This window comes from Etheostoma cragini, chromosome 5, assembly GCF_013103735.1.
Source record: "Etheostoma cragini isolate CJK2018 chromosome 5, CSU_Ecrag_1.0, whole genome shotgun sequence".
Taxonomy (NCBI): Eukaryota; Metazoa; Chordata; class Actinopteri; order Perciformes; family Percidae; genus Etheostoma; species Etheostoma cragini.
This window is the reverse complement of record NC_048411.1, coordinates 10,935,684-10,955,124: the sequence shown is the minus strand read 5'-3', so window position 1 is coordinate 10,955,124 and position 19,441 is coordinate 10,935,684. Positions and strand designations below refer to the sequence as shown.

The following is a 19,441-nucleotide window of genomic DNA, read 5'->3' as shown; positions in this document are numbered from 1 at the left end:
TCAAATCCAGTCTGGTTCTTAAACTGTGATCTTGTCTTTGATTTGCACCTAATTTGAAAGAATCTTTCTGGCATCTTTTGCATATTTTATAATTTGCATTTTTTCCAAGAAGAGCAGGGAATATTATTTTCCAACTGAAGTCCAACAAACACTTTAAAATTCAATAAATCATTTGAATATTCAAACAATCCACTTGTTTCTGAAGTTTGGCCGAAATAATTTAAATTAAGGCTTTTTTTCATTCTTCTCCCTTCTCTTTTTTTATTCATTCTCAGTAGCTTGATAGCACTAAATAGATGATAAGATATAGTGCAGAAAAGCCCAAATGATACTGTGACTTGGTTTATGTGTCTGTGCATCATCCACGTGTGCAATGAGATCAAACACGATTCCAAGAAAGGGGGGGGGGGGGGGGGGGGGACTCTTAACAGCTTGGTGATTTATGGACAGGCACACCTGTGCCCTGGGTCATTAACGTAAAACAGGGCTCTAACTTTGTTTTGTTTTTGTCTTTTTCTATTTAAATCCATCTCTACACCTTCCATCCTTTTTTGTTGTGTTTTAATCATCTACTCTTATTACCTACTCTTTCTTGCCGTTCATGCCTCTTTTTTTCTCTTTCCTGACAATGACGTCACTGTTCTTTAAACAAAAGTGATAATGATTATCAAAACAAAGCCCTCTAAAATATATTCCGTCGTCATTCCTGAAGGTGGGACACACCTTTTTCTCTGCCTCATTAGGAAGAAGTGGAAAGAGTGGGCTGGTTTGGTACAGTTTTTTTGTTTTAATTTCCCGTTAAACTGAAGCAGACAGACCAACGTGACCAGGAGAGAATGCCAGGGCACCAAGTAAAAGCAGAGTGATTGGCAGGATAATTGCCACGTGTGGCTCAGCTTTGGAGTGCCAAAAGTGTGTATTGTACGTGTGTAGTGTAGCAGTGGTGGTGATGTCAAGGCATAAAAGCAGAGGTAGTCGGTGTAGGTATGATGTAGCTACAAAGTCAACGAGAGAAAGAAGTATGAGGATTGAACAAAGACTATATCGCCTGATTTCACAAGCTGGTCTAACATTCCTTTGCTGGTGCCATTAAATCCAAAAGCAGCTGTGTTGTGTATCTGCTATTTCAAGACCATTGTGTGCATATATGTAGAACTGGCCTTTAAATAGATCTGGAAGCTGAGTCTGTCTGTCTTTATCAGTCCTAACGCTGGACAAGACCAAAGGAGACAGGGGTCACCCATGGATCACACGTACTGCAGACCTGTTTAGTGTGGCCCTGCCCAGGTATCTGTGTGTGCATGTGTGATCCTACCCATTCCTTATCCACAACCTCCCACCCCTATCTCCACAGAGGCCTCGACAGGCTTTTTAGCGGCGTATGACATCACATGAGATCCTTAAAGAAGCTTTGACGCTGACCAGACCAAAGGAACACATGTGAAAACTAGAGTGGTGTTCAACAAAAACACAAGTCAAATAAATTAACTTTGGGAACATTGGAAGTACATTTGAACAATCACAGTTACGGAGGGAAGAAAAAACATTCCATTGTTAAATTTCTGCAACTGTTTCAACAACTGGGTTTCCATCAGTTTTCCTCATTCAAGACAAGCCAACGCCACAACTCGTGAAGCCTGTGATAGAAATAAGGTATTGTGTGTTTGTACAGTTGCTGTACTGTTCTTGCTTCTTTATTTATCCTCTGCCAAAGATCAATGAGGCTAAACAAAAAGCCTGAGGGTACAGCTCCACACAATCACACTAGCTTCTTGCTGTCTGTTTATCTGATGAAAAAGGTTTGAGCTCAATGCAGACTTGACCTGACCTTCACATCCAGGTCAATAATCTCATACTGTATGGTAGGTTTTGTGTTTGACTATTCTGGTAGTCTACATAATGTCTACATAAAGACACATTTTATGACATTTTACGGATTCCAAATCTGCAACAAACTTTCAGCTGGAGATTTGATAATTACACAGAATGGCCTTTTTTGATAAAAATGAATGAACAGAAAAGGCCTTAAGATGCAACAAACCCACTGTGTTTCCTGTGGAAGCATAGCAACAAACACGCACATTTTATGGAAGCTCAATTTCTAACAAAACACACAGCAGTGGACCAGTACCCTAAGGAGTTCTTAAAAGCAGACCATGAGAGGAAACAGGCACATTAAGTTAAACCCCAACAGGGCAAGAGAAAGGAGGCAATGTCAGCAACAGCCTGGAGGTCAACAGTACTGCATCATAACCCCAACAGAGCACAGGAGCAGGGGGAGTAGCACTTCTGTAACTTATGCTCCACAGGAAGAGGAGGAAGGACCAACTGCACCTCAGTCTTGACTAAATAAAGGTCATAAAACAAAAATAATTTAAAGTGTAAAAATAAAAATCCGAGGCACAGGAAATGAAACATGGCTGCTATACATATTTTGCCGATGTCCTTTAGTAAAGAGAAAGTTGGAGAAGATATATATCTGAGACAAAAAGTTATAAAATCTTTACAACAACAAAAAAGAAGAATTACTGCTGAAATGCATACATCCAGTGGCACACCAAGTTTCTTTTTTCATTTAAGGTACTAAAACAAATAAGTAGTCTCTGTTCTTTAAAAAGCATGTGATTCTTCTAAGATGTTTTCCAAAGATCCAACATTACATTCATGCAAACACATAGATATCTCTTTTTGTGAAACAGTAATTTCTGGTTAATAGTAGAGTCTAAGTGTCTAAGTAAGTTAGTCTTAGTGGCTGCACTGTCTCCGAGCAGTAAATTAAGTATATGGGAGGACTGGAGTCCCATGTTGTCTTTTGAAATCTAATTTAAAGTTTTACAGCTTTGTTTTGTAGCAGAAGGACCAAGAAGTAAAAATGGTGCATATGAACAAAAGAGCTCACATGGAGGTGCTAAAAAAGACACACGGGCCCAGGGAAAAGTACAGCCAACAACAAACACACGTGTTGCAGTCTAACACCCAAATAGCACATACATTGATATTTTCCTTGCAACACAACCTGGCGCATTTAAAGCATTTTTTCAGTCATTGTTAATGACTCTTGACCTGGTAATCCCATAATGCCAACTGCCATTCTGCTGTGAACACTTCACGGCAACTCCCACATGGAACATTGCCATCATTGTTTAAAAAATGTAAAGTGTAATTCAGTAATCTAATGACTGCATCGACCGTAACTGAAGTGTGGCCAGCCTGTTTGTGAAAGACGTCCTAGACATTTCCCCACTGCAACCACACATATACAGTGCAAAAACTGAGCTTTCTTTCTCACTGTTGCTGATTGACAATCTTGAACTATACAGACAGAGGAGTGAAGAAACACCAGGCTAACCCCCAGAGCCAATCTGGGTGTCTGTGCTGTCGGAGTTATTTAATGTACAGCCGCCACTGCATTTCAGTTTAAGCCCAACACAACCAGAGTCCCGGTGTGATTTCTGGAGACTTATTTGAAGATTGCATTGTTTAAAGTGTGGGTCCTGGACAGAGGAAGTTAAGGAATCTCTTCCTTGAAGGCATACTCAGCACATGCTGGGCCTCCGTAAGGGAAACCAGTGGTATAGGGGGGTCCAAACTGGATGAGGCCATCAACATGTTTTTAGGGGGCCCTTAATGGGATGAATTAAAGGCCACATACTACATTAAGGAGCATTTAGTGCTGCGGTTTTGTAAGATCTACAACACTTAACCATGGTCTCAAATTTTGTATTTATGCAATTTCTACATCATCAATGTGTTTATTCAACAGAACAGTACACTGTAAATAATGAAGGGTACATCTGAAATGTGCATTAAATGTGACGGAAAGTGAGTTTTACTTTCTGCTGTCTACTTTATAGCGTCTAGTTTTCTCTGGAGCAGTGCACAGTTATTTTTTAAGAGAGTAGAAACAGAAACAACGCGGTACATCAAACAGAAGAAAGACAGACTAAAGAGACAGCACTCCAGCTGGGTCTAGCACTCAGGGCAGACAGCCTGCCCATCAAAATGATCCGCAGCTGGACCAGGAAGTGTTTTCCACGTTCAACATCTGGCCTTGGGTCTGGGTTATGGATATTGATGTGCGTCAGTATCAATCAGAGGATTCACTCACAAAGATGCAAGTTTTACTGGCTTATTTTGTTTCCGTCAATGTTTTTTCATCTTAGTTTTTTATTCTCGGTTCCCACCTTCTGTTTCTGTTTACCTGGCCCAACACACACACACACACAAGGGTGATGCTAAGAGTCCTGAGCTAAGGTGACAGCGATGTCAGTTATATGACAGCGATCATGAATGATCCAGGCTCTGACATTGAACAAAGGCCTGAAGTTATGGAATTCCTTCCGCTCCTTTTCCCCCACTATGAAATCATAGTATTTTCAACAGATGAGCCTGAAGAGGATAATGGTGAAAAGAAATCAGGGAAAGATGAGGGCATGAGGTACAGTGGCTGGAATAGGTTTACACATCCATGCATCCATACATTTCAGTTAGCTTAATAGCTTTGATTAGCATTGAGAGATGATCTTATGGAAAGTGCACCATGTCAATCTTTATGTATGGTGAAGGGTGTGTGATGATGGGGGGTTATTTTAATTCCAAAGGCCAAGGGAACTTTATCAGGGTGCATAGTATCCTGATCCATGAAATAACTGGCCTTTAAAAATACAAATCTGCGCGCCTCTTTGGTAATTCACATAAGGGTGTGTATAGTTATGCCCCCTCTTTTAAATGAAGAACAATTCTTTATTTATAATGTATTAGTGATTCACAAAGAAAATTGGTGTCCTTAAAAGGTTGGATTTTCCTAAATCTTTTGAACTAAGGCATCAAGATCAATTTCCAAAAGATGTTTCTTATTCCTCTTTTCAATCAACTTTAGCATGGGTGTGTAAACTTATTCAATCCACTGTACACACTAGAACACTTTCATCAGTATGAGTTGAACATGGTGTCATCTGGTTATGTAAATGAATCAGGGAACAAACAATTGCATTATGAGTCCTCTGGCTGAAATAAAATTTATCCCAGCCAATCTGGACTAAAAATAAAGTAGACTTAACATTAGATGTGAGAACAACAAGAGAAGATGGTAAATTGTGCCTGGAACATAAGTGTATTGTGTTTTAAAACATGTGGGTTACAATTTACGATATAGTCATTCATAACTATAATTAGACGTTTATTTTATTTGGAACAAAACTGCTGAGTGTACAGTTTATGTTCTGACTGTGCCTTATACCCTGAAAATAATTACTCTGAGCTTGTGAAATGTAGCTCTGAATTAGTACAGATGGTTCTTTGCACTGTTCCCATGGCCTGTTTGGGTATCATTTATCAATACTGGCTGGCCTAAAGATAAGTCCTCTTGGCTTACACTAAGATATATTTGGCAGAGAGGAATTTAAAAAAAAATCAAAGGGCAGATGAGCTAAACACAGTGTTCTTGGCCTCAGAATATCTGTGGGCTACCTTCAAAGACCCCTGATGTTCATGGGATTTGTATTTTCTTTGGCAAAAACAGACTAGCAAGAGACAGGCAGAGACAGGTGTGTGTAGCTATGGCTGCATTTTCTTGGTATTAGAATATTACTGGCCAATACTAAAAGCCTGGCCAAAATGACAGCCTCCAGTTTTAGATGATCTTCAGCAAATACTACAGACCAGTGATAGATAGAGACAGGTGAGCCCAGTTTAGCCCTCTTGGCTTTGCAGCATCTCTGGCAAATATCAGAGGCGAGTAAGTGACAATGGCAGCTGCACAGGGTGTCTATGAGTACAGAGGATTTGCAAAGAGCTGTGAGTTTCCAAAGACTTACAAGTTCCAACTAATCAAGCCAATACTAGACCACATTTTGACTAGTTGTATTAAGCCTTTTTTCGATTGAAAGTATGAACAGGATTAACCACTCCACGTAGATTGGTGCTTGAGTTTAGATATGAATTATCCTCGGCCTCTTGATGTCATCTATTTTATTTTGTGAAAAATATTCAGTTCTTCAGATTCAATTTACATGTGAAGAGGGAGAGTGTGTGTGCGCAAGATGAAAAGTGCTGAGGTGACATATACTTCCCTGTTGACTGATGTGTGTGTTTATTTGAAGGGGGGGGGGGTCTGTACATCAGTGTCGCCGCAGCAAAACAACAACACCACAGCACTGCAATTCCGCATTACCACACATGCAGAGGAGATCTAAAACCTAAATGTGTTTATCATGATTTAAAAGGGCTGTTCTTCTGGCTTTCTGCGTGAGCACAAACAACTCCACTTTTATGATTTAGACTCTAGGTCACAAATAACAGGCTTGTCAAACACTGTAATCATCCTGTTTGAGGTCCTTTCACCAGGGTGAGATCTATGGTCTGAAAAAGAAGAAGAAGAAGTGGGACCAATTAACTGAGCACAAGAGAAAAATCTGCTTCAAACCTCTTCTTCTTTTTGTAATTGCTTATTTCTTTAAATGGTGCATTCATTTGCAGCTTTCTGTGATGTGCCTGCTTATATTTGGGTGAGTGGATCAGGTCAACCGCTTTTCACTTTGGACTATGAAACTCTCTTAAACACATCAAGATCTTAAGATTGTGCCATCACTTGTGAAGAACACACACTTGCACACTAGCCCATAAAATAGCCAAATGGAAAAAAAGACTTTATTGTTAGGGATAAAGCATTTAATCAGACACTGGCAGCCTAATTGCATGGCAGTGAAATACAAAGGTTATGTTGAGGCATGGGATGATTGGTTGAAACAAATAGCTTAATATGTACTGCTGCACCTCTAAAGAAAAGGATGCTGTTGCTGAAACGTTGTGATTGCACTATACGTGTGGAACTGCTTCAGGGCGAAGTCATCAGCGGGGACAAACTTCTGCTTTTGTATTTCCTCAATCTCTAAATATTAGACCTCCCTCTGTTCAAACCCTTAAACTTCAGTTTTAATCCTTTTCTTCCATGTTAGCTTCTTTGTCTCTTTTCCCTTTCTGGCCTTGTCTATCTTCTTCTTCTTCTTCTTCCTTGTGAACCTTGTCTCTGCCAATCTTTCAGCATATTTTCAACCACAACCAGGTTCTTTCCACATAGCCTATTTTATGCCTCTGACCTCACACTAGTCTAGTGACATCTCCCTGTCAAACTCCTCCTTGTAATCACATTAATAGACTACTTCTTTGTTTTTTAACAATTGTATTTGTCTGAATTATGGTTGTGGAAGGTACTGCAATACTGTGTGCGTGCTGTGTGAGTGGGAGTCCGGATACTGGGGATCTGAGTACGGTTGGGTTTATGGAACAAAAGCATTTTGGTTAACGTTAAGAAAAGATGGTTACTGTTGGTTAGGTTAAATCTTAATAAAGTGAGTGCCTAAACATGCAAAAAAATGAATCATGGTTTAATTGGTTGGACCAGATATTGTAGAAAAATGTTGCAGATATTTCAATTATGGTTCTTTATTTTATAAAAAATAGATTTGCTGTTGTAGGTAACATTGTCATCCCTGTGCTGTTGCTAGCTAGAAAGACTGAAGAAGTTCAACATCCTAAAACGTTAACAACTAGTGTGTGTGTGTGTGTTCTAAACACATGTGCTCCACATGTGGTGACATCTCCCTCACAGTGAATCCGTCTGTCTAGCTAGCAAGACATTAGTTGTTCTTTTTTTTATAGGTCTCATCAAATGAAATTCAGTTTGACGATGAAGATAAAAATGGAACACAACTGCATTTTTTCCACAGCTGTGCATAATGAGTCATAGTAAAACTTTATAGATATCTGTGAACCTAAACACAGGGAAGTGATGTTTTAACGTTCTCGCCTGCTGCCATCGAGCACAGTGATCCACCGTTCAAACAAACTGCAGATGTCAACCATGTTGATCAGAAACTGTCGGCCTTGAAGAATCCATCGCCGTCCTTGTTTAAGTGTCTCTCTTTTATCTCTTTGTCATGCAGTTATTTTCATTTGCCTAACTTTACGTCTTTCAGATTTTTCCATCTTTCCCATTTCTGCTTATTTCAGTATTCAAACACTGTTAACAGATAGTTGTGAAAGCTCCAAAGGCCATGAACTTTTGAAAGTTAGTGTTTTGAGAGCTATTATTAACGTAACAATACAGAGTGCATTCCTAGACAGAAGAAAAACTCAGGCGAAGATTGTAATGTCAAGTAAAACAACAAACACTTCAGATCAGTATGTCACCATTTATTCTCTACTACTATTCCAGTTACACATGGAAAGTACATTAATCTGACAAAAACTGCCTTCAATGCAACTTATTGTACATGTACTGTAAACAAAAGTAAGCCTTTAGGCTTAAACAGTTAACCGGATCATTGTATGTGATACAAATCTTTGAAAGAATACAAAAACTTTCCCTCGGTCACGCTGTGATGAAGCAACAGACTCACAGTGTTAATCAATTTACACACCGCATCGCCAGACATTAGCTGCTATAGCGGAATGTAGTTCAGCCCTATCTGCTGAGATGTAGCTGGGAAACTCATGCTAATCACTAATTATTTGTCTATCCAGTAGTAATCCTGAAACAAACTAAATTAGATGGACAAAAGGTAATCTTTGTAAGTTAACGAAATTTAATCACACAATAAAAGAAGGATCATTCCAGGATGAAAGACACTGATAAAACAGCCTTTAATGATTTAAGAGATCTACTTTTCAAAAACCTGTGTGGAAAAAAAGAACTGCTGTTGTAACTGGAAAAGCCATGATAGGGTGACTGCCAAAACCTGCATCAAGAGTTTATAAAATGAGTCATAGAAAATCAAAGCTTTAATCTGCTCATCAAAAGGACTATTTCTTTGGTTTTAGATTTAGTTTTAGATCAGCTAAAATGGAAAGATCTGAGCTGGATTAAATGTTACAACATTAAATGTTACAAACTTACACTAAAGCAATGCAGGTAACAGGTGTCAAAACTACAACTCTTTAATATGTTTTCCACTGAAACAAAGAAAGTCTCACAGACAGCTAAATGAATGTTGGTGTGTGATGATAAAACTGGTAACCATGGTATTTGTATTCATGCACTTATCTAGCTTTTTTCAGGTAATAAATCCAAGTTCCAGGGAGTGACAGGATAATTTGGCCCCTCAACTATATTATGGTATATATTAACAATATTTTGACCTCCAACTGCCATGTCATCCTTAAAAATAATGTTTGCCGGGACAAATTCAGCTTTCTATCACTTTAAATTCTTCTTGCAGAAACCACTTTATTTTACAGCTTTTCCTTGTCTTGTCCTTGTCTACACATCTGCTGTCCATCTCTTTTCCCCATCAGCCGTTTATTTGGAAAAGGAATAACAACCTGTCTCCTTTTTAAAATACACACATACAGACGCCACATGCATTGTTAACATTTCTCTGTCTTCTCACTGTTATAATTCCTGTTGCTATCTGACCCAGTGACCAACCCAATCAAAATTTGCAGGGAGAAAGGAAAAATGAGAAGAAAAGTGAGCGACGCCTATAAAAAACTAACAGAAACAAGAGACTAGATTGGTTCTTTCCATTACGCATTTAAACCCATTAAAGTCCAGATGTTGACCTAGGCATGACACTCTTTGGATATACGGTATGTCTAGCACACAGTGCAAAAGAATGCCAAGCAACAAACAGAAAGAAACATTGACACTCTGATCTTATTTGGTATTGTAAATTGGGTCAGGAAAAGGCACAGGGATTTCTGTCAATCTCCTGGAGTATTCCAGTAAAGCAGAAGCTGGAGCCAGCTGTCCCCAAAGTGTCTGCCTGGTCAAACAGCCTAAATAAAATAATATTGCCACTTAACAAAACAGGCCGTTCCATGTGTTTCCAATAGGGCCTGAATCAGCCCTTCAAGGGCTGATGTCTGCCGCTGACACAGAGCGATGCAGAACAGATAATCCTTTAACTGGTCCTCAAAACAAGCGCACTCATACATGAGATTTGTTCGGTTACAGTACACTGGCACTTGGCAGGTCCTCTGGAGCCTTAATGAAGTAATTTGAAACAAAAGTCAATGACGAATGCAAATCTTGACCTGCTCATCACTGCAGTTGAAAAGAATGACTTGTGACGAGACTAATGAATGTTAAATGGGTTTGGGAAAACGGTTCAAATTTCAGCAAAAAAAAAAAATATGAGGAGCTCTGAAGCTCCATGAATAACATGTCATATCACATTTGTTTAAAGTGTAAAAACAACAGGTTGGGATCATTTGCTGGACTACAGTATTTCTGCAGTGACATCCTCTAGCTGTTAGCTAGTTTCCCCTGTTTCCAGAAATGATGCTAAGCTAAGCTAACCATCTCCCGGCTTTAGCTTCAGAAGAGTGATTTTCATCCTCTGATCTAATTCTTGCCAAGAAAGTGAATATGCATACTTCCAAAACTTTTGAACTATTCCTTTAAGAGAAGATATACTGCATGGTGTGCCAGTAATAATAATAAATCACATGTTTGGCAGGTTGTAGTTATGTGAGGAGTCTTGCAAAGCACCAAGCTCATATCAACTTATTACACTATATGCCAAACGTTAGATATGTTAAATCCATTAGTCGTCTCATCCACATGTTTTAATGCAGCTTTAGAAGTACAAACTATATAAACAGATGTGTGGTAATGTTGCTTCCCTGTATTAACCATGAGCCCGACAACACCTGCTCTAATCTAATAATTGTGAAACGCAATCAGTAAGAAGCTTTTTGTGAAGTTTTATCAACATGCTTAAACAGGTTGTACTGTGCCGTTGAAACAGCTTAAAGGTCTTTGACTGCCAGACCAATTGATTCTATGTCTTCCACATCTTCCACAGCAATACTTGTTGACCTTCTTCAGAGTCAAAACGTTGGCCATGCATCAGAATATGAACTCCCACTTTGACAAGTAAATCATCCATTGATGACTTGTAGCCAAGTTTTATTCTAAGACCTGCTTCACTCATGATAAAAAAACAGATTTTGATAATGGGTCTCTCTTTCCCAGGAAACCCCCACACTGACCTTGAGTTACTACAAGACCTGCGGTATTGTAATGTGTGTTCTCTAGTACTCAACCACTCTCTCATCATTTGGACATAAATTAGAGGACATGTCAGCCTCAGATGAGTTGGGGTGAAAGAAAGATGAAAAGATCAGCAAGAGGACAGAATGTGAAAAGCAGATAGATACAGATGAAGAGAAAAACAACAACACACATAAATACACAAAGAACTGAGCATTTTATTACTTCAATGGTGTCAATTCTAATTCAATGTGTCGCAAAATCCATTCATTCTCTGTATGTACTGTGTACTTTACAACTAGGTAAAGGTAGTATAGGAGCCTTGAACATCTCCCAGTGTTTAAATGAAAACACACGCAAGCCAAGGAAGTGGACAATTCAAACCACATGAGAACCAACATAAACACACACACACACACACACACACACACACACACACACACACAGCAAAACAACTGCTTGTGATAAATCAGCTCCACTGTACAATAGGATTCCACCAAACACTGAGGAGTAGACCTTGGGGAAGAGGGGGTGGCCCAGATGTGCGCTGCTTTCGCTGTGATTTCCGTTATTTCTCTTTCCTTCAGGGAATGGGAGATCAGGCAGAACTAATGGGGTTGCTGTGTGTTAAAGCTAAGATTAACTCCTACAAAAACAGTGAACATCTGCCTGAATGCGGGATGGCTGGGGTTCAAAGGGGAAGCACGGACTTTAAATTTGATGCAGAGATGGGTTGTGTTTAAAAAGGGAATGCATGGATCCTGTGTTGTCATAGAAATAAATGGCTTCCCACTCAGGTTCACACGTTAAATCATTTTAAAGTGAAGTGGCTTCAGTTTGGTTTCATAACCACACACACACACACACACGGCTTACTTTTGCAGGGTGAGGCTGAGGTTGCCAGTGCAGCTCTTGATCTTGTTCTGGGCCTCCAGGTGGTTCATGCCCTCTGTGGCGATGCCGTCAATAGACAGAACCATGTCTCCAATACCGATGCCGCCTTTAGCCGCCTTCCCACCATCTGTCAGCTGCAGAGACACAAAAACCACAAACAGCTCACGGTAAATGATCTACAGCACAAACAGCACCACAGTCAGGATGATTAAGCAGAAGACTGGAAAACGTTCATTTGGCATTTATCAGAGAATTTATGGATCAATTCCATTACAGAAGTATTTGGGCAAAGTAAATGAAAGACCTGGTCCTCCCACCATAATGGTAGGTCTACTGTACGTTCATTGATGTGTGTCTAATAGCAGCAGCCTTCATCTCTGAGTTACCTTTGTTTCTTCTTTATGACATGCTGTCATACTGGGCTTACAGCTCGTTAAGAAAAGAAAAAGGTTCCTGAAACCACAGCATGTGAGAAAAAAAGATTACAGCCATAATGCAATCCTTGTGTCCACATTCTACACAACTGTATGTAGCCATTTCTTATTAGTATCCTGTTTAATGAAAATTGAGACTATGAAAAATGTAATTTCGGTATTTTCTTTTCAAAAACGTATCCAAAACCTAAATGGCCAAAAATGTGGAACATTAAATGTGATCACGATAAACACAGTAATAACAAATGCAGGCTAGATTGTCATTCTAAATATTGCCTTCTGTATGTCAAGACCATAAAAATATAGTTGTTGACATATAGAAAACTGATAATGCAGGACCTTATTTAGAGTTTGGTGTTTTGTAATGTGTGCTTCTGTGAACAAATAAATTAGTTTATCTTGTGTTACACTGAAGATCGACTAAAGTTGACAAAAGTCTAGTCCCAGTAAAAAAAAAAAATTATATCACCATACTCAGGATAAAATGCTGTTAAAAAGGTGAGAAATAGCTAATTAGATGAATGTACAAGGTGTAGACACATACCAGTTTTATTGGCTTCGAGTAAACAGCAATTACAAGCCAGACAACCTCTTTTGCATGCATCATTAAATATGCATACCCTCCACTTGTCACTGGTTGTCAGTGTCTGGTATATGTTTCATATTTCTGCATCTAAACAAAGTTGTATTGCTTCACTTCCACTCTGGGGAAATCCTGTTAATTTGAACCAGATTCAAGCCACACAAAGGAACTCATGTTGAACTGCAGGGCTGGTATTTAATACCAACCCTGTTCAACATGACTTCAACACGCACAAATACTTTGTCAATTCTTGTTCTTGACATTAGTGTTAAATATATAATGGTAATTATGCTCAGGGAAAAACTAAGATGTTCCACAACAACAACTGCTGCTGTAGTCCATCTTATTGTGAGCAATGCTGAAAAGATGTTGTAAACAAGTTGCGAGGCAACAAATTCTGTTGAACTTTTGTTTGCTCCTGATACTATATTAGAATCTGCTAATGATTTTTTTTTTTTATTACTTTAACCCACAGACACCGTCATCAACAGACAAGACCAAACTACACATTGTGGCAGCATGTGTCACATAAACCAGAGCCATTCTTATCAGCAGGCTGAGACAGGACTGTGACAAATTTAGAAAATGTGCGTAGGTTGTTACACACTATATCCCTTGTGTTTTTCCAATGACGCCAAAGCACTATGTCCAGTAACAATGTGAAGGTAACATTAAAACACGTTTTCTTTAAAGATAGTTATGAACCCTAGTGTTGTCTTCCTGTTAAAATTGAAAATCAACAAACTGAATAAGACACCCCAACATTAATGAAAGTAGAGATTTGTACTTTGTGCCAAAGAGCGTTGTGTTATTTTGGGTAGTTATATTTGGGTAATTAAAAAGAACATTGATATCAATGTCAATTTGAGGGTTAATAACAATTTTTTTAAAGAAATTGGACTTGGACATTATATTAAGATTCCTTAGAGGACAAAAAGACCTTGCAGATGTATTTCTGACCATTCTTGGTCACAGAAGGTCCAAGTGTGTCCAAAGGAGAGTGAGGTCATTGGTATAAAAAATATCACACAGACCACTTCACTGAACCCGCACATGCACACAGACCACTTCTGTAGTTGTTCTAGCTATGAAGTGGCTCTTACTATTATGTGCACCATACATCACTTCAAGTGCACCTATTGAATTTGAAGCTTCTAAAGTAACATGTGTTTCTGCTGAATTAGAAATGACAGATAAGGATGAGAAAGTGAAATGTGGGTTTAGTCTTCTATGTGTTTCCTCAGCCTCTATCTTCCTCACTCACACACACACACACACACACACACACACACACACACACACACACACACACACACACACACACACACACACACACACGGCTAATAAAAGAGGCTCTGCACCCGGATTAGTGTTAAGGCTCTGTGGCCCCAACCTTTTATAGTCATATTAGCCCAACACACGCAACATCACTCACCACCACTCACAACCACAGAGGCCAGGAAGAAGAGAGTAATGAGGGCTCGACTTGACAGTGATTACAATTGCATGGATGGAAAGGAAGGGAGAAACAGAGGGAAAGGAGAAAAAACTGCTACTCCTGAATCTGTGGGCTCTTTCTTTTCAGTGCCTTTTGACTCCTTTCAAGGGGTGTGTTCATGCCAACCACTCTGGCACTGTTATGGACCAAATGCCCACCACAAAATATTTCATTTTATGTTTTCCCCCAATTAGGGCTGTTTTCCTGCCCCCTACACACACAACCGCTACCTCTCTGTCTCCACATTGATGCAGAAACTCATCCTAACTCTGCTTCTCTCTGCATCAAAGTAACCTGCATCCTAACAGATAGATTAACTGATTTTAAACAAGAGGCCATACAACAGAGAGGAAAGGAATCTGCATGTTTTCATTCCAAATTTGTCTAAAGAACTTTCCATGCTGGCAGGAAGCCTGTTTTAAAAGCAAACATTTGTTTTCAATCACTGTGATTAAAAAGATTTCAGAGCTCAAAGTAGTTTCAATTTTCATATCAAAGACAGTGCAACAAATCATTGAGAAAATCAGAAACAGAAATTTAAATAATCCATCAATGCAACAATCCAAGCACTTCAAGTTTCCCTGGGTATTTGATTTGTGGCTCTGTTGTTTTGGCCGTGACACAAAACAGCAGCTTTAACACTACGCATGTATCCACTGGATGCAGTAACAGAGTACATGTACTGTCTGTACGTTTTACCAAACACACTCTCCAACAGCAGCTGAGCTCAGCTCCAAATGTGCAGGGACATCTGTTAAAGGTGCAATATGTAACATATTTACCCTATTAAATCCAAAAATGACCACGTCATCAGACATTACGAAAACATGCTAGAAAATTCCCTCCACCGCAGTCCTGTCAGACTGGGACTTGATGATCTCACAATGTGAATTTACAACGATGGCCAATGTGGCCATAGAAGCCTGCATTGAAATCCTTCATAATCCAAAATGTATGAGTGGACACAAAAAGCTCGCTGTTAGGCTCTAAGAAAGATTTTCTACAGCAACCGTAGATTAAATCCATATGTTTAATGTGTGAGGTGTTTGTAATAAAGTTAGTAGTTGTGCCAAATGCTCTTTGGGGAATTGTCTCTTTAAAGTATAATGTGGTCCAGACCCAAAGTAACCTAAGAAAAATACTTTATGACACAATAAATAAAACTGAATTAAAACTGAATTGAGTAACTAAGAGATCAGCTCGGATAAACCCAATATACTACACAGTAGACAAAAATGAATCAAAATTTTGCTGGTGATCTTGGAGGAGCATCTAGCAATTACACACCATGATACGTAGTGCGCATGTCCCAGAAATTTGTAGAGACAAAAACTGGGCTAACAGGAGTGAATCTTGTACTTACATTCATCAGGTGGTCCGAAACCAACAAGTTTTCTAAATGATATGACACCTAGCTGTGTGATCTGACGCCTCTATTGGCAGGAAGATATCATTTGTCTCTGCCTTCCAAAACTTTAACACATTACACAATTCCTTCACACAATTGAGGGGTATGGTATCATCAAATCTGCGTTGCTTAGGTGGAATTCTTCTGCTCTTTAGGTGGTCAAATAACAAATCAACGTTAATCCAAACTTTAACTAAATGTCACAATGTAGGCTTTGCTTATAACACACCTGATACGGTTCATTTTCTACACTACCTTTGTTTAAAAATGCCCTGCCTTTTGATATATTCATGTAGAAGTGAAAGGGTCAATATTTGTGTCAACACTTCTATTCAAAAAAACAAGAAAAACACAAGCTGAGTGCAAAGCCTTCACAGATGAACTTACCATTATGCTTCTGCAACGTCAGTTTTCAACACATACGCTGTCTGATTTAAGTGCTCTGAAAAAGTAAACTGGTTCCAACACATAGCAATAAAGGTTAGTGCTGAAACATTGTCTGGTTTGAACACACACTGACCAGTTTGAGTGCTTTGAACAATGCCTGCTTTCAGCACAAGGACCGACGGAGTTGACAGGCAGATGGTTCACATCACGCTATGATTGAAACGCTGAAAGCATGGGACACGATTACCCAGATTGCTCCTTGCAACTCAAACATCCACAAAAGCAGCTTCCATATGCCAGCCTTCAGAAATATTTATTTCACTCAGGCCAGAAATCCAGTAGGTCATCTTCAGTGTGATCCTGACTAACATACACGTTCCTTTATTATTATGTAAATTTTAATCTCCTGTGTGAAGAGAAAATTAAATTTAGGGAAAGTGGCGTTAACTTTTGGTGTCACCATCATTTTTTTCTTAAAAACATTACTGTTTTTTGGCCCGCTCCTCATTTATAACCAGAGTATGGACATTAAAATGAAACGAGTGTAGCGATATAGCACGACAGTTTCTGTGCTCTGATCTCTTAGCAACAAAGTAAACAGCGAAATAACGCAACCATGTTGTATGAACAGGCACAGACGGAGTTTGAGACAGAATGGAAGAAATATTATATAGAGGTGAGGGAGATTTATGAAGGAAGTACAAAGACAGACGGAAAAAAGTTAGAAGAGAGAAAAGGGAAGATTAAGACTGTGTAGGAGACAGAAGCTGGGGCAGACATCACCTCAACCTAGTCGTATGAACCTTCAGGAACACATATTAAACTATGTTAGGCAAAGTTTCACTCATAATTTACGCTCCTGAATGAGGTAAAACATGCAGGTATGTCAGCTGCATCATGGAAACACCTGAAACAGGATCTGGTGTTTATCCGACAAAATCCACTGCTCTTTGTCAGTTGTTACAAGAGTCTGATGCTGGCAGACTGATAGCTTCATGGTTAAAAGTCCAGTTTTTTTTTAAACGATGATCAGATGAAAGAATCTAAAGCCCACTGCATTCATAAGTACAGCCTAAGTACAGCTGTACTGGTCATGTATCTACACACAAACCTTAAAACGATCTACAGCATGCCATGCATGATTTAACTAAAAAAGAAGGGAATGGAGAAAAAAATAGACTCTGGTGATTCTTTATAGAAGTGGCAGTGCTCCAGCTGGGAGTTAGAATCAATGTAATGTTGACCAGCAAGTTTACAAAGGGTTTCAGCCTGATAGTGGATCCCTCTAAATGATTGGAAACTCCTGTAACAGTGTGCGTGGTGTGTTTGCATATATACCCATTACATGCACAACCCTGTAGTGCGTGCAGGTTTAGTCTTCTATGTGTTTCCTCAGCCTCTATCTTTGTCCCTCATTCTCACACACCGAACACACACAAAATCTAACGAAAGCATCTAAAAATAACAATTTCTTTCCCTACAGCTGTGTGCGCACCGGTGTCTAATAATCACCGCCTGACTTGTGTGTTAATGGAACGTGGGGCGGCTGTGGCTCAGTGGTAGAGCGGTTGCCTGCCTATCGGAAGGTTGGTGGTTCGATCCCCGCCCCTGCAGTCATTGCCGAAGTGTCCTTGGGCAAGACACTGAACCCTGAGTTGCCCCCGGTGCTGCGCATCGGAGTGTGAATGTGTGTGAATGTTTATCTGATGAGCAGGTGGCACCTTGTACGGCAGCCCGGCCACAGTGTATGAATGTGTGTGAATGGTGAATGTTTCCTGTAGATGTAAAAGCGCTTTGAGCAGTTGTTAAGACTGGAAAAGCGCTATATAAATACAGTACATTTACATTAATGCTAAAGACTTTAATAAGAAAAGGCCATATATCAGATTGCGTTCCATGTGTCGGCTCACAGCAGCTACAGTTGCCAAACCCACAAAAACCCATTGTACACATTAAACATATTGTGCAAAGGATTTAGAACCTGGCCAAGAGATCTGCCATACTTACAAGAGGCCTCCCCATTTAATCATTATCCAACTCTGATACAAGCAGATAAGCATTGAGCTTGGATAAGATTAAGCTGTTTCTCCAGATAGTATTATAACCACAAAAAGTAGGAACTCCTCTGACATGGGTTTTCAAAGTAATTGTTTTAACAATGTAACATACTACAACTAACAATGTAATGTCCAACAGCATGCTGCAACGTCAGTGTGTCTATTCTTAACTAAAAAAAACCAATACAACGTATGCACTGAACCTAAAGCTTAGAGTAAAAGGTGCCCTGTGGAGTTTTCTTGCAACATGTCTACATTCAGTGTTACTCACCCAAACCATTTTAGCTTGTATAAAATATGGACGCAGTCTCCATGAAATATCACCTATAGGTTTCTGATCGCCAAAATTAAGCTGAAAGTGGGCGGCTCCCAGTGGCTCTGGCCACTGCCATCTTGGCAGTGCTTGATGTTGGCTGATCCAAAAATGGGCAAAGGGGTGAAGCGTGGATGAAGGCGGGCCAGATGAAGCCTACAGTAAATGCTTGCTGTCCTGTAACGGCAGCCAATTATCACTCAAACTCCACAGGGTACCTAAGTATTTCACTCCGTCACAATGTACCTGCTGGAAATCATTAGCCATGTCGTATACTGCATATGAGTTTCACAGTTTTTAAATACTGACGGGTAGAAGTTTCCTCCACATGGAGAGTTACATGGAAAGGAATTGAGGGATAGTAACAGAGTAGCATATGTAACAGAGGGCTATATTGTAAAACTACACACAGGACCAGCATCAACCAATCCATGTGACATTATTTTGCGTTGTAAAAACAAACTGCACGTTGGTAAACCAGAAATGAACAATTCAGCATTCACAGCCACTGAATGATGTGATTGTCATGGTGCCGGGGGACTTAGCATTGGCAGGGCTGGTGAACACACATTCAGGAATATAGCCATATTAACACAAGACGGGATTGTTCTTATTTCATTTGAGCACACAGAGTGCGTCATTTGTGGGACAAACGAATAGAGGGTGTAATTAATCCAAAATGGTGGTTTTGGGTTACAGGTTTTATCATGTTTAACTTGTTTGCAATATGTTCTAGTTGGATTGCTACTGAATGGTCAAATCTGAAAAAAGAAACCTGGGCAAAAAACACTAGCATGAGTTAGAGTAACAATTATTCTACATGAGTTATATATGTTATAGTGTTATAACTCAGAATGCTTTTAATCAAGTT

At 39.4% G+C, this 19,441-nt stretch overlaps 1 protein-coding gene across 3 annotated transcripts in view; it reads right to left on the bottom strand.

The window, feature by feature from the left end:
• Positions 1-19,441, bottom strand: part of pdlim5a (PDZ and LIM domain 5a) — a 55,124-nt gene that overhangs the window by 29,196 nt on the left and 6,487 nt on the right. For all 3 annotated transcript variants that reach the window (XM_034871121.1, XM_034871122.1, XM_034871123.1), the window contains exon 3: positions 11,873-12,024. In XM_034871121.1, coding sequence (XP_034727012.1) covers positions 11,873-12,024 — 152 coding nt within the window. The remainder of the gene's footprint in view (positions 1-11,872; positions 12,025-19,441) is intronic.